Below are 24,298 nucleotides of genomic sequence, written 5' to 3' on the forward strand. Positions count from 1 at the left end.
AGGTTACATGGGCAAGCAGCTGAGGTATTACTCGGCTCACAACCAGGTGCCACCGATGAGGAGGAGGAGTGTAGGAGTGCTCAAAGGGTGCTATAGTGATCACCAGCTGGCAGCCACCTACGAAGTCCAGCTAATGAAGATAACCCAGTGCACCAACGAGACAATACAGGAATTTGCCGTCAAGATCGAGCAGCTAGCATGCAAGGCTCTGGACCGACTACCTCAGGATCACATCTAGAGCGAGGAATCCTATACTTTCACCGATGGGCACCACAACGGTGAGCTCCGTCAAAGGCTGATACTTAACGGGGAGCATAACCCCAGGAGGGACCCTGACGATGGCCATGAGGATAGAGGACGTGAAGGGAGGGAACTGTGGCACCATCACCAAGGATAAGAGCCATGAAGAGTGAGGATGCACCGAAGGCTCACCCAGAAACAGAAGAGCGAAGAATGCCACTGCCGAGGTTCCAAAACCCCACAAAATCACAGGCTGGAACTGCAAAAAGCGCAGCCACCTGTGGAAGAACTGCCATATGGGACACGGCCCCCAATCAGAGAAAAGGCTAAGGGCTGACAAGGAGAGGGGCTTGCCAGCGTCGCCACTACCATTCCCGTGCTTCATACTAAATACGGTCACTGAGTGAAGCAAAGACAGTTCGACTGCTGATGAGTACTTTGGGGACAGGCCGTGCCTGGTCATTATACATACGGGGGGGGATCAGCCATCGCCAGGCTACACATCGCCAACGGACAGCTGGGGAGGGAGCCAAACTGCCTCTACGTGCCGCAAACAGCTTCAATCTGTCACTGGGGCAACAACGCTTACAAGTCCGGAACTTAATTGCTGCCATCGCAGAAGAGATCATCTTGGGCCTAGATGCACTATGGGTGTGTGAGGTGATTGTCGACATGGGATGATGTGTGTTATGGCTCGGTAAGCAAGAGATAATGCTCCAACGCTCAGGAATGCAACCCCGAGTAGCAAGACTAATACTTACCAGAGAAGAGGTGATACCTGCGAACACCAATGTGAAGGTGACGGTACGGCTGGAGAGACCCACACAGAGAGAGAGGGAGATTGTAGAATCCGGACTGGCGACTACCAAACAAGGACTTTACTTGGCCAGGATCTCTTCCCAGCACATAGCTGAGTGCTGGTATGAATAATGAATATGACGTCGCAGGGATCAGAGTATACCCAGCGGGACTGAACTTGGTACATATGAGCCAGTCATGTACGTCATGCCAGTTCATGACAAAGACACACAGACCACGGAAGCAAGTGAAGGTTCGGACAAACTGCGGAAGATTATTTCCGACACCCAGAAACCGTGGAGATGGGGCAGCTCAGTGAGCAAAAGGAACTAATAAACAAGTTCTGGGACAGACAGGGTATACTATTGCATCAACACCAGTGACACCACCCCAATCCAGCAACCACCTTGCAGGGTACTCCTGGTGAAGAAGATGGAAATTGACTGGATGGTGGATGACATAAAGCAGCGGGGAGTCATCGAGGAGTTGAACAGTTCATGATCATCACAAGTGGTCCTGGTGAAGAAGATGGAAACTGACCGGGTGCTGGATGACATAAAGCAGCGGGGAGTCATCGAGGAGTTGAACAGCTCATGATCATCATGAGTGGTCCTGGTGAAGAAGAAGAACGGTAAGCTCTGTTTCTGCATTGATTACCGCAAGCTGAATGACTTTGCAAAGAAGGACTGCTTCCTGGTACTCTGGATAGAAGACACCCTGGAGACATTGTCTGGAGCCCAGTGGTTTACGACCTCCGACCTCAAATCTCAGATCTGGGAACTGGCAAGTGGTGCTCCATCTGGAGGAGGAGAAGGAATTGTTCTCTACCAGCCAAGGGCCATTTACTGTGATGCCCTTCGGCATCTGTAAGATTCTGGCGACCTTCGAACGACTGATGGAGTCTGTACTGAGAGGGCTAATGCACGTTCAGAGAACGCATTGAAAAACTCCGGAGAGTGTTCCAGAGACTCCGAGGGGCTCACCAGAAGCTCAATTCTGGTTTGTGCCAGCTGTTCTAGGAGGAGGTACGTTACCTGGGCCACATAGTGTCTTCGGAAGGAGTAGCGACATATCCTGAGAAGTTAGAAGCCATCAGGCATCAGGGCCTTGCTGGTGCCGAAGGAAAAGCAAGAACTCAGGAGCTTCCCTGTATGCACTTACTATTGCAGATTTATAGCAGGCTATGCTGACATGTTGAAGCCACTTATGCAGTTCATCGAAGAGAGAAGGCCATCAGAGGCACATGCTGCCTTCCATGCACTGAAGGAATCTTTGTACATGACATTCGTTCTGGTATAACCCAAGCAGGAGGGAGAAGTTCATTGTGGACAATGATGCCAGCGACTGTTGCAAATACAGGATGGCCAGGAAAAGGAGATTGTCATCTACAGTAAAATGCTGTCTAAAGCTGAGCTAAATTACTTTTTGATGCATTGGGAACAACTGGCCATAATGAAGACCTTGGAGCACTTCCTGAAGTACCTGTATGGGAAGCTATTCCAGCTGCGCACCGACCACTCCGCCCAGACCTGGCTTCTGAGCTTCTGTAACATGGAGAGACAGATGGCTCTTTGGATACAAGAGTATGACTTCACTGCCGAAGACCATCAAAAAGGAGACACTGCAACACCAGCGCTCTTTCAAGGTTGTGTCCCAAAAAATGTGCACAATGCCAGAAGGTGCTGAGATGGTGACGGTGGTGACGGTGATTATTGTTCTAAGAGGAAGTACAACTAGGCAACCATCCTCTACATAAGTTAACACTAATTAGACAGAAAAAATGGAGGGATCTAACACTTCAAAAAATCAAGGGCCACGAAGGGCATGAAAATGTAAGACTCCCTAGGCCTCCGTACAAAATATATATAATTGGGGTCGGAAAAGAATAAGAGTTGACCAAGGGAAGTTGGATAAGATAGATGAAAGTGAGAAGCATGACACAAGTAAGTGGAATCAATAACGGGGTTCAGCTAAGGGTCCCGTGGTCGCCAGGAGCAGGTGGGTGCCGTGGAAGTCCGAGCTGTTACGGATGGAATCAAGCTGCCCTGAGGGGGGAGCAGGTGAAGGACGACAACATTAGGCAGATTCTTCAGGATGTCCACTCGATACAGCGACTGGAATGGAGGGACGTAAACATATACAACTGTTAAGGATCCACCAATTCAATACACTATTTAATCAGATAAGAGACATCACCTGATATAAATTTCTGATAATTGTATATGATTAGCAACATCAATACGGAACTAATATGACACTTTTAGTATGTGGAGGGATGTCTCTGAATGTAACCCTGCTTACAAGGCATTGTGGGTCCAGTGGACATTTCTGGAGGACAGTGATGGGGTGATAACCCGCGTGTGGGAGTCCACTGACAAAAGCGGTTTACCCAGCTGATACTTCCCAAGAGTATGAGGAAAGAAGTAGTAACTGAGTAGCATGTGGGCATCATTGTTGGTCATCTGGGAGTGAACAAGACTTTAGATCGTGTCCAACAGCGATACTACTGGGTGAAACTAAATAATGACATTGAGAAAACGTGCAACATTGCGACACCTGTATTGCGAGTCAATGCCCATGTACCAGGGGCCAAACAGTGCAATACAACATCAGAGCACCTTTTGAAATGATTACCATCGATATCACTGGGCCATTTCCCGAATCTGACACAGAGAATTGCTACTACTGGCCATGGACTACTTCACCAAACAGCCAGAAGTCTATGCTATCCCCAACCAAGATGCATCAACAGTAGCCCATATCATAGTGAAGACCTTCTTCTGCCGCTTTGGTGCACTGAGGGAAACGCACAGCGACCAGGGCAGGAATACCGAGTCGAGACTGATGCAGCAGGTTCTGCAATGTCTGGGAGTTTGGAAGATCCATATGATGCCTCTTTACCTTCAATAGGAAGGAATGGCAGAGTGTTTCATCAAGACCATTGCGGAGCACCTCAGGAAGATGGTTTCAGCATACCAGAGGGACTGGGATGAGGGAGTCCCATTCTTCTTGATGGCCTGCCGAGCATCCACCCACCCACGAGACGAGACCTGCCAACACGGTCTTTGGGAGAGAGCAAAGTATACAGTGCAACCTGACGTTTGGGTCAGCACCAGATCAGGAGTAGCCAGTGACTGACTATGTGGAGTTCGTTGACCGGCTAAATGACATCCATGACCATGTCCTACAATTCCTGAGGATAGCCAGTGACAGTATGAAAGATCACTACGACATGCTGGTGAACCCTGAGGGTTCACATGAAGGCGACTGGGTTTGGCTGAACCATCCTGTACCAGACCTTTAGTCTTAATGGGAGGACCCGAACACTGTTGTCACTAAGATCAACAATGTCATCTACAAGGATCTGGTGGCCTCCCCAAGGGAAGATAATGATTGTCTATCTGGATCACCTGGTGCCATACCATGGAGCAGTTTGGGATGAGCATCCATAAGAAGGGGGCAATGTGACAAGTGTCCACGATTTTATTGTAAGACCCTGGGAGAAGAAAGATAGCTGGGCTCTGGCCGCGGGTGACATCACTGAGTTAGGGCCTTGCCCACTAGCCACTGCAGATGCTAGTCAGAAATGAGCCAGGCACGTTTAAGCCAGTGCCTCTGCCACCATTCTGTAATTTCACTGTAGGCTTCCCCGATGGCACAAGAACAAACTAGAAAGTGACCCCAGAGCTTTTGGATTCCAGAGAACTCCGGGGCCTTTTACTCTTGAAAGTATCTGGAAGGCCATGTCTCCCTATTTAAGGCAGACTGGATGAGTTTCAGTAGTTCATTTCTGTTAGCAATTGAGATGGTTCAGTTTTGTCAGTGGTTCTGTTGAATTCCGTCAGAGTGAGTGCCGTGGAGCACTGGATCAGTCAGTCGACAGTGATCAACTGAGTGCTGTTAGTACTGTATGTGTGAACTGATGGCACGTGCAGGACAGTGCAGCTGAGTGGCAAGGAATAGTGAACAAAGATTGGTGTGGGGGTAAGGAAAGTGTACCTCGAACAGCATTGTAAGACTATGTTGCATGCACTCAAGCTGTGAACTGTGTGATCATGATCGTATACGGCGAGCATAATTGTGAACTGCCCTAAGGTCTAAGTGACAGCTGTGGAAGAGTGCAAAATGTGATTGTTTTAGTTTGTAAGCAACAGAGTTGACTCTTAAATAATATCAGCTGATTGAAGTTCACATAGAATTTACAAGTGTCAGGAACAGCTGAGTGGCTGATAAACAATCTTTCTTATTTCATTATTGAAGCCATATAGCTGAAAGTCATGAAACCGGGCGAGTTGGCCGTGCACTTAGGGGCGCACGGCTGTGAGCTTGCATCCGAGAGATAGTGGGCTCGAATCCCACTGTCAGCAGCCCTGAAGATGGTGTTCCATGGTTTTCCATTTTCACACCAGGCAAATGCTGGGGCTGTACCTTAATTAAGGCCACAGCCGCTTCCTTCCAACTCCTAGGTCTTTCCTATCCTATTGTTGCCATAAGACATATCTGTGTCAGTGCAACGTAAAGCCACTAGCAAAAAAAAAAAAAAAAGTCATGAAATGAGATGGATGTATTTTCTTTTGATCTACTATTATGAGAACAATAAAAATACCTCTAAATGCATATATGGAAATCAAAGGTAGAAGTCAGTAGAGGAACATGTGACACAATTCTTTTCTCTTAATGAATCTGTGTAGAATTGTCTTTATGACACTGTGTGTAAAAATGAAAATCCACGTCCTGTTTCCAGTCCTTCAACCAGGTCAGGGATGGAATGAATAAACCCCCATCTAGCAGTGAGGATAGGAATTGTGCCAGCAGTTGAAGCCTGTTGCACTCTTCTGGGGCAATGATTAATGACTGACAGACGAAATGAATTTGACATTGGAAAGCGTTGCTGGAATGAATGATGCCAGGAAAAACTGGAGTACCTGCAGAAAAACCTGTCTTACCTCTTCTATGTCCAGCACAAATCTCATATGGAGTGACTGGGATTTTTGAACCACGGAACCCAGCAGTGAGAGGCCGGCGCTAGTGGTGGTTTTAAAGTCAAAAGTTTGTAATTAGTACTCTGAAGTTAGCTTTAAATATTTTTCTCCACACACAATGCAAATTATCATCACTTCTTCATTTTATAATTTAGTTTCTTTTCTGACATTTCTGTAATTTGGTTCATGATGTTACCTTTCTTCAGTTTGACCATTTCATCATTTTTGGTCACTATACAGTCATTTTTTCTCCTCAAGTTGCAGGAGTAATTTGTCAAAAATGCCTCTCCCACTCTCCAAGATTTTGTACTTTCATTAATAGGTGGTGTAACTGAGCGTTCTATCAAGTATGACCCATAGATATGCAGATCAGTATTGATTGATTGATTGATTGATTGATTGATAGTCTTCTTTCAAAGTAGACTTCAAGGTCTACCATTGGCAAAGGAAAGCTTTGCTCTTGTCACCCACCCCTGGAAACTGCAAAGATGTTAACTGACAACGGGTTTAATATTAATGACTGCTGAAGACAGCCATGGCAGATAAATGCTACGGCGGAACAACTTAAGATGCCATGCATATCGTCCATGCCACCTCTCTTTGAACTCCCACGCAAGATCTGGTCGATTCTTAACTGAATAAGAACCAATACTGGCAGGTGTGCTGATTTCCTGCACAAGTGGAAGAAAATAACTTCTCCAAGTTGTGACTGTGGCAATGAAAAGCAGACTGTTCAAAATATAGTCCAAGAATGTCCTATGAGAGCTTTCCCTGGTGATACAACAGAGTTCCTAGTTATGACGGAGGGATCAATAGACTACATTCGTGGCCAGGATATTAGTTTGTAATTTTATTTTGAAATAATTGTAAATATTAATTTTTTAATGATTTAACCAAATACTAAATAAATAAATAAATAAATAAATAAATAAATAAATAAATAAATAAATAAATAAATAAATAAATAAATAAATAAATAAATAAATAAATAAATAAATAAATAAATAAATAAATAAATAAATAAATAAATAAATAAATAAATAAATAAATAAATAAATAAATAAATAAATAAATAAATAAATAAATAAATAAATAAATAAATAAATAAATAAATAAATAAATAAATAAATAAATAAATAAATAAATAAATAAATAAATAAATAAATAAATAAATAAATAAATAAATAAATAAATAAATAAATAAATAAATAAATAAATAAATAAATAAATAAATAAATAAATAAATAAATAAATAAATAAATAAATAAATAAATAAATAAATAAATAAATAAAATGTACTTTCATTTACAATGAGGCCATTGTTCAACGCATGATCCAGAATGGAATACCGTACATCTTATGCCATCATGCTTCTATCTTTCAGTCATTTGATACCAATATTGAGGAAAAAGGTTTGTCCAAGACTATACACTATCTGATAGGACTTAACGTTCCGTTATTTGAATTTGGTAGGCCATGTAACCTGAGAGATGCCAAACTTCAAAGGTGATTGCTGTAGTGGCATGGTTTGTTGCAGATAAGTGAAAGTTATGTTCAATAAAAAAATGTGTAAAATGACATTCAGCACATATAACACTAGTATCATCATCTTAGTAAAAATAAATACGAGAGGATCTTGCAGTGCCCTTCAATGCATTCATACTTTTCATATTTTCAGCTTTCACATGCCATGAACAGTCACTACATTCTCTATGTTTATCTGAAAAAATCACACTTGCATGTTCCACAAAACATGTGCGTCAGTGAGAATTTCAATGGTCCTAAGTATGGAAGCTCTTCTGTATGCTGCTCTTGGTAATACTGATTCGCTGCAGATCATTTCTGTCTACCGTCACTCAGCTCTTTATTGTTTTTACATTTACATGACATTTTCTAGATATTTTCTTTAATGTTCTTCTTCACTTAGCCAAAATAAATGCTTGTATTCAACGACAAAAATGAGCAACAAAAGCAGGCAATGGAATAATTTTTTCACAACCTATCTTCCACCATTGAACCTCCAATGTACAAATATTAATTTTCATGTTTACGGAAGAAATGAAGAATTATAAAAAGCATTTTGATGATATGAAATCCGTAATAATGAGTATTCCTTCAATTTCACTTTATTATATGTGAGAAAATAGTACAAACAATGGAAAACCCAAAGTAGTAGGTATCTCTGTGACCTTCAAAATGTACTGTCCACTAAATTCTTTTAATATCTCCAGTACCAGTCATTTTCTCATAAGCATTGTTCAATTCTTCTTTAAACAATATATTAGCAACAAAGAAAGTTATTTCAATTTATTCTCATCTCAATGAAAACTCAATGAACCCTTAAAAAAGTGCATCATAATATACAGCAGAGTTCAATTATAGGAACAGAGATGGACTTAGAAAGTGGAAATTAAATGCTGAAACTTAATTTAATTTCAATTTCTGCCTCACACATCTTCTTAACTTTTGGTTAACCACTGTTAAACACAAATATAATTTTGTCAGCTGATAACTCACATGAGCATCGGGTGTGAAATTATGGTTGTGGGTTTGGAATCCACTTGTTCAATTGGTTGCATTTTCTCTGTTCTTTCTATATCTTTGGAATTGGACTCAGAATATGATCCAATAGTTTAAAGCCTATTTCATTTCTTTCTTTTACTACTGGCTTAACGTCGTACCGACACAGATAGGTCTTATGGCGATGAGGGGATAGTAGGCTAGGAGTGGGAAGCGACCGTGACCTAAATTAAGGTACAGCCCCAGCATTTGTCTGGTGTGAAAATGGGAAACCACGGAAAACCATCTTCAGGGCTGCCGACAGTGGGGCTCGAATCCATTATCTACCGGATGCAAGCTCACAGCAGCGCACTCCCAACCCCATAGCCAACTCGCCCAGTGCCTATTTCAAGTGCAATGTGCTCATGAAAACTAAACATTCAAATAGAATAACATACAGTGGGTGACTAGTGCACTCTACAGTTGTGCTCTATACCTGTACCCAAGATCCCACTCAATAGAGTAGAAGTATCAAGGCCACAGTAGAACATTGTACATGAAATCATACGGTTAGGGGTTAGAGTTCCATTGCCATCCAACTGGTCATTCTTTGCTCTGATTCAGCATCTCTTTTGCAGGCACTAAATCTTCTCTACATAATCTAATACTAGAATATTTGTCTGAAGTAGAAGCACTCATGGAAGCTAAATGTTCAATAAAAATAACCCACAGCAAGTGACTAGTGCACTCTACAGTTGTGCTAGCAATAGTGCCAGACCTGCAGCTAAGTTTCTTATCAATAGAGCAAAAATAGCAAAGCTATCATAGAAGACTGGACATGGAATCTGAAAGCATTCAATTCATCATTTTCACTTTATTCTTAACATCCGTTTGACATGTACTATAGTATATGTACCCAACATTAGCTCACAGCTGAAAGATTATTTGAAAACCATAATACCTCCAAATGTTATAATTTTTAATCCAAATGTTATATTTTTTGTTCCTGTAGATACCTCATGAAAATCAACATACCAGATGTAGTGTACAGATCATTAACAGCTGATATACAGTAAGGTACAATGTTCATTATGTTATTGTAAATAAACATATATTTTGACATATCATTAATAAAATTACTCACAAATTCTTGGTCTGGTTCTTCAAAGCGAAAATTATATTTATGTTCAAATTCTTCTTGTTTTTCCATTGTCCTTTCATCCTCTGACAAATCTTCACTAGAATCATGAACAATTTCATTGTATGATGGTATATAGTCTTCATTATCTAGGTCCAGAAATCTAGAAGCACACAGAAAGAATTTAGAACAAATCATTGCTATACAAAAAACAAACAGTAATATAAACAGAAGAGGGAAGCATTCGGTATGTGTAATATGAGACAATACAAAAGAAGCAGAGGGTAATTTTGAAACACACTGTGCAAGACACAAGAGAAAAGAAATTGAAACTGAAAATTATAATTCAAAAGTCTAAGACTATCAATTCTTCTCTTTTCCTTCTTCTTGACCAGCATTAAGTCAAACACCAATACACAGCCTCTGAGCCAGAGGAAAACCAGACACAGCTAAAATCTCTGGCTCAGCCGGGAATCAAAACAGGAGCCTTCTGAACTGAAGGCGACTATAATGACCCTTGAACCAAGGAGCAAGACAGTCAAAAACAATGTCAATGGTAGAAGGTAATAAATGCACTGTACTATGTCCTAATGAACTGACAGTATTAGTGATGAACCATAAGATAGATGATTTGGTACTGTCTTTCTAGAAATTCTGCTTCATGTATATTATTTTAAGGTATCACAAACTTTGAAGCAGCTTTAAAAGATGAAGAGTATTGTAGTTTTAGGAAGTCAAACTTTCAGGTTTAAAATAAACTCTTGACACAATTGTCATGAATCATAGTCTTAAGATGGTAATTTTTATGCAATCATTTTTCAAAGAAATATCCATTACAACAAATCTTGGTTAATTTAAACCTGAAGGGTCAAAGAAAAATAAAATAAAAATAGAATTATCCACGAATTTGAATTAATATCTCTCATGGTATATACCTGAATTTTAAATTCACAACAATCCCAAGTTTCTCAGTGGTTCCTCGACAGAGAGTAAAATAGGGTGAAACAATCCCTGACTATAAAACATTACATGGCATTTTATCATTCTAAAAAACCAAAATAAAAAAGAAATATCAAACACAACACTGCAAACATGATTAATTCTTTGCAACTTGTAAAAAAAGCTGGTAATTTTCGTTTGTTTCTTTGAATTTATTAGTGTGATATGTTCAAACTCCTGAAGTATCACTAAGGATGTGTATGATTTCATTTCTGTCGACTCCTCATGCCATTGTTGTGATTCTAAGATATGTAGGTTGGGAGCCTCTTCCTGTCAGTGGTTTGTCATAACATACTTGTTTCTTGGCTCTCTCTGGCCTTGTACAGTTTCATTACTCTTTTTTTTATTTTTTTATTTTATTTTACATTTGATCTCTTTCAGCTGGTAATAAAAACCAAGTATCAGGTTAAATATTTAAAAAAGTACAGAGGTATGTACAAAGCATTTCAAAATACAAGCATACAAATAACCCACCAATACAAAGAGAAATAAAAAAACAAGCTGCAATAAACTTAGTTAAAATGGATATCCAGAATAAGACTCAATGAATGACTAAAAACCCAAGAAACACCTATAACCGCTAATAGAAATATTTTAAAAGCACCAAGTATACCATCTGAAATTGAAACCACCCCTGATCCAATAAGCCTATTGGACTACACCTCAATACAAACCAACCTATCTCTGCCAGTCAATCTCAAAAAAGGAGTTGGCATGCCAGTAATGCTGAGAAGCTCAGCACTTAGTATGCTAAACAAAGAAAATTCTGAAGATCAGTGGTTAAGAGTCTTCACAGACGGCTCACAAACAGATGACAGAGGAGCAGGCGCTGGAGTTTTCTGCCAATTATTCTCACAATATGCTCCAACAGGCAGATATCATAACAACATTGATGGAGAAATAGAAGCCATCTATCTTGCCCTACAAAATCTGATTTATAGAGTCAATTCATTCGAAAAAGCAGTCCTACTCACAGATTCACTAGCTGCCATACAAGCAGTATCCTCGAAAACCAAACCCCAGTCATCAAGAAATCATAACATTAAACATCTACTAACAAAATTAAAAAAAAATTAAAGAGAAACATCACTTTACAATGGATTCCCGCACATGTAGGAGTAGAAGGCAATGAACTGGCAGATCAAGTAGCAAAAAATGGCACTAGTACCGACATGAGAACCAAAACTCTGGCAGCTAACTCAATCAAGAAGATAAACACAAATAAAAGCAAAGCAAAGCAAAGTCACCTCTGTACAGGCCATGAAGGCCCTTGGAGGAGTGGAAGGTAAAGGTTTCCACCACTGTTAACCTCGGCACGTGATGCGGTAGAGTGGTTAGCTGTACACCCGGCCGCCTTTGCCCCCAAGAATTAACTTGGTAATCATTTTTGGTGTAGGCTGAGTGAACCTCAGGGCCACATGCACCTCCGGAAGTGGAAATCTTAAATTTTACAACGTCTTGACGGGGATTCAAACCCACGTACTTCCGGGCGAACCGAACACGCCTTTACCGCCTCGGCCAGGCAGCCCCTAAAAACAAATAAAATCCTTGAGAAAATGTCCAACTCATTGGCTAAATGGTCAGCGTTCCGGCCTTCGGTTCAGAGGGTCCTGGGTTCGATTCTCAGCTGGCTTGAAGATTTTAATCGTCCCTGATTAATTCTTCTGGCCTGGGGACTGGGTGTTTGTGTTTGTCCCAATACTTTCCTCTTCATATTCAGACAACACACTACACTACAAACCACCACACAAATACGCAATAGTGATCACATCCCTCCATACAGGATTGGCGTCAGGAAGGGTATCCGGCCGTAAAACAAGGCCAAATCCACATGTGCGACACAGTTCGCACCCGCGACCCCACAGATGTGAGAAAAGCAGTAGAGAAAAAAAAAGAAGACCTTGAAAAATGGAAGAAAGAAACTACCAGACTTACTACAATGAAGAAATGGAAAAAAATAACTGACCTATGGGACAAAAATAAAAGCAAGCCAAGGAAAGAAGCAGTGGCGATCTTCAGATTAGAAACAAGACATGACTGCTTAGCTATACATCTAGCTAGAATCAAAATATACCCAACGGAAAAGTGTATCATCTGCAAAATTACTGGATCAGCGATGGACTTGAAACACCTACTTCAGTGCACAGTGCACGGGGTGGAGATAAACGTCGTGGGAAAAGGGAGTGTGGTTTTTAGTGGGTAAGAATCTCCACACACTTGTTGAGTGCTCTATGACAGTATTCATCGTGAATCATTATTAAAAAGCCTAGAGGTGAATTATCAGAATCATTCACTATAAGAATTGGACTTCAACAAGGAGACGGACTTACACCATTGTTATTTAATTGTGCATTGGAGAAGGTTATGTGTGAATGGAACAAGAAATGCCAACCAACTATCAAGATCGGTAGAAATACTAAATTCAACTGCCTTGCTTTTGTGGAGGATTTAGCATTACTTGCAAATACAATAGAAGAGGCTAAATTTCAAATTGAACAACTAGAAATTATAGCAAAAAAATAAATAAATAAATAAATAAAAAAATAAAAAATGGGATTATAAATTTCATTTAAAAAAAACAAAAATGATGCCAACTTTTACAGTTGATTTACCAGTTATTCAACTGAACAGTAATAAAGAGATTAAAATTGTTCAGAAATTCAAACATCTTTGGGAAATAATAACATGGAGCAAAAATGAAAAAGAAGCAATAGAACACAGAACAACTAAATTTAAACAAGCACAAAGACTTACCTGGCCAACCAATAAAAAAAAATCTCTTTCGATAAACGCTAAGCTGAAACACTATAATTCCATAGTAAAACCAGAGGCAACGTACGCTAGTGAAACTTTATTCAAATTAAATGTAAAATCTACAACAGACAAATTACAGAAAACTGATAGAAGAATTCTTAGAATAATTATTAATAAAAAACACCAAGTTGATGGACAGTGGAAATTGTTGCCTAACAACATTGTCTATCGTGAATGTGCATCAATAATGTCTACAATGCGTAAAAGAAGAATTTCCTTTTTCTGTCACATATCAAGATTACCAGACACCAGGATATTGAAACAACTATTTGATTATTTTTGAAAAATAAAATCAATAATAATTGGTTCAAAGAAGTTCAGGATGATTTGGAACAATTGGGTATAACTCAACAACAAATCAAAGACAGAAAAGAGAAGAGGATTTTGAAGAACAAAAGCATAAGTCTCAAACTAAAAACAGTTGAACAGAAACAATACATTATATCGGACACACAAAGGGCTTCCAGGTGGGAGAGGATGAGAAAGTTCTGGGAGAAGAAAAAGAAGAAATTAACACAAATGTATTGATTTAAGTGCTCCAATGTGGGCGTAAAATATGTAAATAATAATAATAATAATAATAATAATAATAATAATAATAATAATAATAATAATAATAATAATAATAATAATAATAATAATAATCTTGGTGAAATAATAACATTATTATTATTATTATTATTATTATTATTATTATTATTATTATTATTGTTGTTGTTGTCCGACTCGTTGGCTGGATGGTCAGCGTACTGACCTTCAGTTCAGAGGGTCCCGGGTTCGATTCCCGGCCGGGTCGGGGATTTTAACCTTCATTGGTTAATTCCAATGGCTCGGGGGCTGGGTGTTTGTGCTGTCCCCAACATCCCTGCAACTCACATACCACACATAACACTATCCTCCACCACAATAACACGCAGTTACCTACGCATGGCAGATGCCGCCCACCCTCATCGGAGGGTCTGCCTTACAAGGGCTGCACTCGGCTAGAAATAGCCACACAAAATTATTATATTATTATTATTATTATTATTATTATTATTTGTATATTACTGCTGTTTAGAGATATCAATTTTGTATTGAAGTTACTTCCCAATAAAGCCATATGTTGCAACAACATTGCAGATATGATTTCCATAGCAACTTTCCATAGAGTTAGTTATTGGTTCACTGACTTAAATTTTTCAGACAACTGCCATTGATATTCCCCTATTTTTTACTGCATTGTAAAAAAAGTTAGAGTAGGCTAAACAAGTTTACAACATTCAAAATCAATTTCGTCATTAGCATCATTCCTGTAAAATCAATCATAAGAGAGATACATAGAGTTTTATGATTTAGGCCCCCTCTGAAGCCCTCCCCTACTGAAAATTTTTTGAACAACTTACAGTGTCATGCTCATACTCAGGGTTTTTACTCATCACATTTTCTTTCAAGTAAAGACATGAAGGAAAAACGTGCACACATATTTAATATAACGCAATACACTTCAAATTTAAATGAACTAGACTGGCCACAATGCTTTACTGAAAACCAAAATACATATTCTGATGTGGCACAGTGAAGTGCAAGCACTTTACTGTAAACAAAAGCAGTGCACATTCCCTTATTAGATCTGAGTTGGTAGCAAAGCCTAGCCATTGTCACTTAATTCATCTGTAATTAATGATGGATATTGTACCAAGTGTCCCCATACTCTGCATACCGGACCTTCAGTAGTAGTGGGAGGTCTCATTTCATCTGTTGACAACTGTCAAGCAGGTTACTAAAACTCAAAATTCGCTACAAAAGATTATTCAAGGAACATCACCATCAATATTGTCTGTCTCCTTCGTTGAATAGGCAGCGTAGTGATCTTCGGTTCTAAGGGTCCTTGATTAGCTGGCTAGTTTAATCTTGAATGATCTCAAACTTTCCCCGAGGGTTTATAAACTGTGGATTTTCACGTCTCTTGGCCAATTGATCGTCATCTGACCTAGTGTGTGTGTCAAAGCAGGAGGCGGGCCCCTCTTTCATCAGGCAGCTGTACACCGACAAGGTAATGGCCATATAACATCTTTATTTCTTGCTAGCTCTGCAGTTTAACCTGAGGGAAAGGTCCGAATCATTAACTACGTAACCTAGTTTTCCTAAAAATGTAACTTTCTGCCAGCTAATGTAAAAACTTCATAAAATCTTTAACTGTAAATCGGGGATAGAGAGTACCCTCTCGAGCTCCCCATCATGTTGGTTTAAGGTGACTACGTTTTGTAACTGGTTGGATTTTGGGAGCAAGTGCTCCATGAATTAGTGGAATTTCTGCCCTTGAGTGAAAATGTGCTCTTTGTAAATTTGAGTTGAAAGCTCAGGAAATGTAAAGCAAGGGGCTTGAAGCCCAGGACTTGTGGAATTCACTATATTGTATTTTCCTTGACTTGGTTCTGTTACGTTGTTATTTGTTGATTTTTGAAATTCTAAAGAAATATATCCTTTGTTAAAGTTTTAAATTAACTTTAATATTGTAGTTAGACTCATTCTCCCCCGGCACCTTCTTTAACCTCTTTCTGTTCCACGGGTAACTCCGTAACAAGTGGTAGCAGAGCGTGGTTGAATGGGTCTCAATTAAGCCCCTTTTGATGGCTAAACATTTAATACACACCGAACTCTAAAAATTTTCTCAGTCGCTGGAATTTTTTTTCTTTTCTAAATTTGTAAATTGCTTTCATCATGTCTGGCCGTTGCGAAGTCCTTCATCCCAGCTACTAGTGCAAGGAGGAATTGATTTACGAATTACTTATTAGAAATGTTCAATCTGGAGGCACGGTTGCGGCAGATACAACCAAACTGAAGAAGTCCCCAGAATTGCCTATTAGTATCCCAACTTTGGGAGAGAAGGATATTGATGAGGCTCTATCCACTATCACGGACAACACCACCGAGCTAGCTTCTGTAGTTTTTTTGAAGTGAGTAATCCATCTCCTAACCAACTCAAAAGAGTACAGGCAAGATTGTTCCACTTTTACAATAGAGTTAGGGACCTATTGCCTCTCAAGTTAAAAGAAGACCATGCTAAGGAGGCTAGTAATCTTGTTGAACACCTGTCTGAAATGTCAAATAAAGTTCTTCAATTGTTGACTGGGGCAGCTACTCCCAAAACCGACCAGGCCTCTGTGGTAAACATTGTAAGTGAGGAAGATTCCTCCAAGGGTGTAGAAAGCAGGAAATCTGTATCAACGCAACAAACTTCTGCCCCATTAGGAAATGAGCCTGATCGTCGTACAGCCATTCCACCATTCTTATTAAATAACGCTGTGTCTGAAGCTTCTTCACCCCCTAGGCCATTACCTATTATGTCACCCAGGTATAATAGTTTGCCTCATTCTTTGGCTATGTTGCTTAGGGGAATTTCTAAATTTTCGATTAATTCTACTAATGATGTCATTTCATTTTTAAGATTCTTAGTTGAATTTCAAGATCATGCTCTAGTGTTTTCTCTTTCTCCTTCTCAAATTCTTCAAATTATTTACCCTTACTCCATAGGTGTCCTCTCGGACAAAATAGTCAGAGCCATAGATGAGCAATCTTCTATAGAAGACTTCCATGCACTCCTTCTGGCGAATTTCATTCCGGCTAGGGCAATGTCCTCTCTAATACAGAAGTACTATTACAGAGTACAGCGACTGGATTAAAATCTCGTTGACTTCATCCAGGACATTAAGTTCTACACCAGGGTATTCGCTCTTCATTTCCCTGAAGATCAAATCGTGCAGACAATTGTTGAAGGGATTTCCCCGCCCTACAGGTCGTACTTGTGTTTTGCGTCGCGTCCTCAAACTTTTGCTGAATTAGAGGCTGTGGCGGTCTCAGCCGAAGGAGTTAGGTATGCCGACACCTTACGAGTCGCTGAGGAGCCCCCTCCGTCTTTGAGCAACTTTCGGCTTCAACCTTGCCGAACTTTCACCACCGGCAAATGCTATGCTTGTGGGTCGACAGATCATCTGCGTAACAAGTGCCCTTTGATTAAATCCAGTCGGACAAAGAATGGAGCAGGTTCATCACAAGGATGTTCCAAGTGTGGCTCCTTGGCTCCTTTAATCACCTCGCCAAGAATTGCCCTAATGCCAATAGCACCCCCTCCTGTTCAACTTCTGGTGCAACCTCCACCAACTCGAATAATCGAAAGTGACTAGTGGCATTGGCTGAGTCGGCAAATTCATCTTCCCAAGGCTCAGCCCCGGTTACATCCACCAAAAGCTCGGAACAGGGTAGAAGTTCTTTTAATCCCGCATTTGAATGCCCTAACGAATGCCTTAGGATTGCAGTGGAGACCCCCGCACTTGTACCTTTTCTGAAAGTGGAATTGAATAGTGAGCCCGTTACCGCTCTATCAGACTCTGGGAGTGTTTGTTCTATTATTTCGGCTGACTGGTATTCTAAATTAAAGACTGTTTGTAAATTTTCTGATTGTTGTTCGTCTTCGGTTCAATGCGTTTCAGCTAACTCCTCTCCCTTAGAAATTTTAGGGTTTATATTTGCCAAAATTCAGATCTCTAAATTAACTTCGAAAGTTAAATTGTTTGTGGCTAAGCGCTTGTCTTGTCCCATAATATTAGGAGCAGACTTCATGTCTTCTACTGGTCTAGTGCTCGACATTCAGAGCAAGTCGTGCACTTTCAAATTTGCTAGTAACTCTAAAATTCCCTTGCTTAAGTGTAATTCTGCATCACGTTCATCTGTTTCGCCTACCCAGAATGAGATGTTGTTCGCATCCACGCAGGGCTCTACTGATCAGGTGATTAGTATTGGCAGTGGCAGAGGCCAGGGCAGTAGCTTGTGAAGCAGCCTTGACAACACAGTGGGCTTCTCCGTTGGCTGCAGCTCAAAATGCTTAAGGCTTGACGTTCACTAAACCAACTATCGAAAAGGGATAACATAAATCTAGTGGTAGTCCACGTCTTGATCCCAGCATATGCCACTGCTTGATGGAGTGTCTGCCATACAAGGGCTGCAGCAGGCTAGCAACAGCCTTTAGACCTCCCCTAACCTTTTGAGACAAAGAAAATAAAAAAACATGAAAAAAAAAAATCTTGCATATGTCCCCTTCAAATAATATAATATCATTAAAGTCCTTGGAAACAATGCATATAGAATTCAGAGCTTAGACAAGACTTACGAAGGCACCCACAACACCGCTAATTTAAGGAGTTACTATTTTCCTAAGTAGGCAACAACTGGTCAGATTAACGTTATCAAAGAAGATGCATCATGGGATAAAAGTGAGGATCCAGCACACCGTCATGTATGAATGCAGGTGAATATGCCGGAGGAGATATGCAGAGAATGTCAGGATCTGCAGACCACCGTATTGGGACAACTTTGCTTGTTAGGTGCTGCTCTTGAAGTTGACAATAGGAGGATACGTGCTGAGATGACTTATCAGATACAACAGGAGACAATCATTCCAACCAAGGGAGATGAACTCCCCTTCAAATTTGGCCTACAGTAAACATTTTATTGTGTATTCAAGTAAGAGGCTATTATTTCATTAGCACGGGTGATATATTTCCAGCCCTGGGTTAAAAAGACGTGTTCGCATGCACGGAACTGGTTCTCACCAGCCAAGAGCGAAGTACTGATTTTCTGATCGACCAGTCAGTTGTGTCACATGACCCACTGGGAACGTCCAAGGCCACCGCAAGGTGAATTACGCGTGTCAGAATCTTTGAGTGAGTACTTTCGAGAATTGTAATGACCTATCAGGTGTAAGTCGATATTGAGACACACCCACCCTGAGAAATGCTTAAATACTCAAGTTTTCAGAAGAAACGCTCTCTTACTTACTTAATTATTTGCCTTGACTTACTTGCTCTTACGTACATTCTTCTGGGATTTTTCGATGCAGGCACTCTGTCACTGGACTCTACAATATTTCTACTTGACGGCATTACAAAATCAACTACTCTCTTATAGTACAATAATCAACGAGTCCGGCAGATTTTCGCAGGCTAAGTTACGTGTTGTTCATCTCTAAAACTCAACGTATTTGTGTGTGGAATATCTCCTAAAAATGTGTGTCAATTTCAGCCTTCACCGCACTAGAAGAAAGAAGAGGATCGCCACGTGGTTATTGGAATTCGTCAAGATGTTTCAAGGATCTGAAGAGGAAACCTACAGTATTTCAGCATTGGACTTTGCTGCTGCGATGGTGTACTAAAATGTAGGCGACATCTAACATGGGGAGATAACGACGGAAGCAGATAACTAACAACATGTGATCCAGTAATTCCAGATCATTGGCAGAGATCCAGTTTCATCATACATTTAAGTACCCTATTCTAATGTTTTATCTGTTCATCTTTGTAGAAATAAAGCTTACTTATTCATTAGTGGTAGTATTTCTTTTAGATTTGCAAAAGTAGTTAATATTTTCATCCTTCTTTCACATGGGAAATGGTAGTGTTGTCACGTTGTGTGTGAGTGATTATTGGATTCTATTAGAGTAGCTAGGATGTGCGCGTGTCTTCCGTGATTACTCTAAATGTCCCATAGTAGTCCAGTGTTATTTAAAAATTTTTGTCCTCATCGATAAGGAAGAATTTAATTTTGAAAATATGTTCAATGTGGAATCCATGTGGGACTGATTTACGGCATGTTTGTTGCGTCGGATTTCAATGTAAATTTTCTTCTTGTTGGATTTCACGCGTGATAATGTCATCTGGCTTATTGTCGAACTCTGGCTTACGTAAATTTAATATCTAGCACATCTAATAATAATAATAATAATAATAATAATATTTCCAGCTTGGGTTAAATGAATGAGTAAGGGTCATGAGTTTAAATATTGCTTGATCTTGTTGTAAGATGTTAATATGTGCTCAATTAGGATGAATATGAGCCTGGAATATGGCAGAATACCGACAGATTGTTTACTGTATTTATTGAATTATTGAATTCATTTATTGAATTTTATTTGAAGAGTACATGTTTGGTGAACGTAATCTCTTCAAATGTGGAGCATGTGTTGATTGATAAATGTAGATTTAAGTAATAATAATATTGTGACTCATGAACCATGAATGCGAATGCTAATGTTTGACCTGTACTATGTGCGTATCTGTAGACGACAATTCTTCCAGATATCAATGGCTGATGTTATTATGACCAACGTTGTGAAATTTTCACCATCTTTGACTAAGTGATCACTCAGTTTTCATCACATTTCTGAGAGTCGTAAATGGATTTTTAACCGATGCTGTCATCGCGATATTTCATGTGCCTAGGATAAAAATCAAAATATAAAATTCAAAGTCTAGAATTCGTTGTAAATAATGTAAATAATTCTCATGTGACTTTGTATGAATGCTGTGTGTGTGTGTTGTAGCAATTTCAGTGACTTGTGATATTTTTTTTTGAAATGTGGTTTTGACCTGGCCACATGTTCACCATGTTGGGCCCTGGTTATCAACACCGTTGTTTGAATTGATTTGATTTATCGGAAGTTAAATATTTAGTAAATTTTATTTTAAAATTAAGTTGAGATAAGGTCAAAGTATCCAACATCAATGAATAAGGAGGGATTATTTCATGCGTCTGGACAAAGTTCACTGTTATTGTAAAGCTTGTAATGTTAATTTTTTTTCAAGGCGTCAGATATTAAAAGTTAACTTCACGTGTTGTTCAGTCAAACATTGAAGGAAGTTTCGTGGAAATAATTATTGTGTGAGTACAATTTGATGGAAATAAGTCTGATAGAGACATCTTTAACTAATGTTTCTTCCGAGTACATTTTTAAGTCTAGTTCAATGGATCTCATTTTTGATGAATGAGACGATGTAATGTAAGGTTATTCACGAGGAACAACGTAATTAAATATTTTTTTTGTAAAATCTTGACACCATAATTTATTTCAGTTACTTAAAGAATTTAAATTTTAATTTTGAAGGAATGGATGTTGTCATGAATGGATCTGATAATTTAATTGCTTAAAATCATTTATGAGTCAGATAGCTCATTGAGATTTTTTTTTTTAACCTATAAATAACTAGCAAGATACCCGTGCTTCGCTACGGTATTATACTGAAATTATAATTGAATGCTTATTGTTTTAGATATATAATCCGCCGAAATTCGCGATCTGACTCGTTCTCTGCGAGAATCCACCAAAATTCCCGATCTATTATTTTACGGCACGTTTCCTCCCATTTTTAAATCTTCCTTTCCAGCAATCGATTTCGTACTTCCCGGGTTAGGCTCAGGTATTCCTCCAGGTCAGTTGGGTCCGTAAATCTTTGCCACCTTTTCCTATAATATTTTTAATACGGATATAATCCTTCAGGAGATCCAGCGTGCTGTCATACTGGGTGCCTTGCGGCACTGAACCCGCGACCGGACTGCATTCTTAGTCATTACCCGTCCAGGAGCCGTTTCCATCGCGGTCCGCAATTTGACGACGGTCCGGAATATTATTATTATTATTATTATGTGTTGCTGGAATGGCTGATGACAGGGAAAACCGGAGTATCCGGAGAAAAACCTGTCCCGCCTCCGTTTTGTCCAGGACGAATGCCACATGGAGTGACCGGGATTTGAACCACGGAACCCAGCTATGAGAGGCCGGCGCGCTGCCGCCTGAGCAACGGAGGATCCTTATAAGTACATTAATAACAGTAGAATCAATTGGTCTCACCTCCTTCTACACCCCACCGCCGTTAAGTTTATTTACAGCCACCCCCCCCCCCCCAAAAAAGAATTAAAAGGATGCTTGTTTCTTTATGTTTAAGGGAGATTCCAAACACCAATGTTCACGTCTATTACCTTCAGTTTTGAGATATAAGTATCCACATAAAAATAATTTACGTTTTTCACTTCATTTCACAATAATCTCTCCTCCCCCTAAATGAATTTTCCCGCAAAAAATACTTGTTTCTTTAATAGTAAAGGATCTTCTAAATACCAATTATCACGACTCTAACTTCTTCAGTTCAAGATTGATGTGTCCTCATGAAAGGAATTCAACTCCTTTACACTCCCGCCCTCCAAGATGGTTTCCCCACCAAAACGCCTTTTTCTTTGTTTTTAAAGGAGATCCAAATACGAATTTTCACGTCTGTAACAACTTTAGTATTAGATGTATGTATTCTCATACAATTAAGTCAACTAATGTTTCAATTCTTTCACCCCCCCCCCCCTTCATTGGATTTTCCGAGAATACGTGTTTCTTTACTTTTAAAGCAGATTGCAAATATCAAATTTCACGTCTGTAACATCTTCATTTTTGAGATATCAGTAGCCTAATTAAAAGAATTCATCACCATTTTCAGTCACTTTTACCCCCCCCCCCCGGCCTCCACCCAAGTGGTATTTCCGAAAACTAAAAATACACTTTTCTTTATGTTTAATAGAGATTAAAAAATACCATTTTTCACTTCTGTAACATGTTAAGTTTTTTAGATATCCGTAAAAATTCTCATTTTAAAATTTCACCACTTTTGGGTTCCCCTTAAGTAGAGTTTCCAAAAACAAATAACCTATATTTCTTTACATTTACAGGAGATTTGCACCCACTTTTTATGTCTGTAACATTTTACGATTCCAAGATATTCTGTAGATATAGTCTTTCAAAACATTCACCCCAATTTGTCACTCCTGTTTAACCGCCATTAATTGGCTTTACCAAAATCTAAAAAATACGTGTTTCTTTATTTTTAAAGGAGATCCCATATGCGAATTATCAGTTCTGTAATATCTTTCGTTTCTGAGATATGTGTATCCTCATTAAAGGCATTCAATCCATTTTTCACCCTTTTACACCCCTTCTATTAGGACTTACTGGAAACAAAAAAATACGTGTTCCTTTATTTTTAGAGGAGATTCTAACCACCAATTTTTACATCTGTAAATTTAAAGTTTTAAGATGTAGACACACTCATTTTAAAAAATTCACCCCCGTTTTCACCCCCCAATATTTGGATTTTCCAAAAACGAAAAAATACCTGTTTCTTTACTTTTAAAGTAGATCCAAAATACCAATTTTCAGGTCTGTAATATCTTCAGGTTCTGAAATATAACTATCCTCATGAAAGGCATTCAACCCATTATTCACCCTTTTACACCCTTCCTATTGGGATTTTCCGAAAACAAAAGAATACGTGTTTCTTTATTTTTAAAGGAGATTCTAAATACCAATTTTTACATCTATAAACTTAAAAAGTTTTGAGATATAGATACACTCATTTTAAAAAATCACCCCCTTTTCACCCCCCCATTAATTGTATTTTCCACAAACAAAAAATACGTGTTTATTTATTTTTAAAGGAGATCCCAAACATCAATTTTCAGGTCTGTAATATCTTCAGGTTCTGAAATATAAGTAGACTCATGAAATGCATTCGACCCCTTTTTCAACCTTTTCCACCCTTCCTATTAGGATTTTCCGAAAACAAAATATACGTGTTTCTTTATCTTTAATGGAGATTCTAAATACCTATTTTTACACCTATAATCTTTAAAAGTTTTGAGATATAGATACACTCATTTTAAAATATTACCCCTTTTTTACAACCCTTAATTGGGTTTTCCAGAAACAAAAAAATACGTGTTTCTTTATTTTTAAAGGAGATCCCAAACACCAATTTTCAGGTCTATAATATCTTCAGTTTCTGAGATATAAGTAGCCTCATTAAAGGCATTCAACCCCTTTTTTTACCCCTTTTCACACCTCCTATTGCGATTTTCCGAAAACAAAAAAATACGTGTTTCTTTATTTTTAATGAAGATTCTAAATACCAATTTTTACATCTGCAAACTTTAAAAGTTTGGAGATATAGATTCACTAATTTTAAAAATTCACCCC

General features: G+C 39.0%; 1 protein-coding gene across 1 annotated transcript in view; it reads right to left on the reverse strand.

Moving 5' to 3' along the window:
• LOC136874827 (protein KRI1 homolog) overlaps positions 1–24,298 on the reverse strand; it is a 170,163-nt gene that overhangs the window by 94,773 nt on the left and 51,092 nt on the right. The window contains exon 5 of the mRNA XM_067148504.2: positions 9,664–9,820. Within this exon, the coding sequence (XP_067004605.2) occupies positions 9,664–9,820 (157 nt within the window). The remainder of the gene's footprint in view (positions 1–9,663; positions 9,821–24,298) is intronic.

Source organism: Anabrus simplex, chromosome 5, assembly GCF_040414725.1.
Source record: "Anabrus simplex isolate iqAnaSimp1 chromosome 5, ASM4041472v1, whole genome shotgun sequence".
In the NCBI taxonomy this organism is placed as follows: Eukaryota; Metazoa; Arthropoda; class Insecta; order Orthoptera; family Tettigoniidae; genus Anabrus; species Anabrus simplex.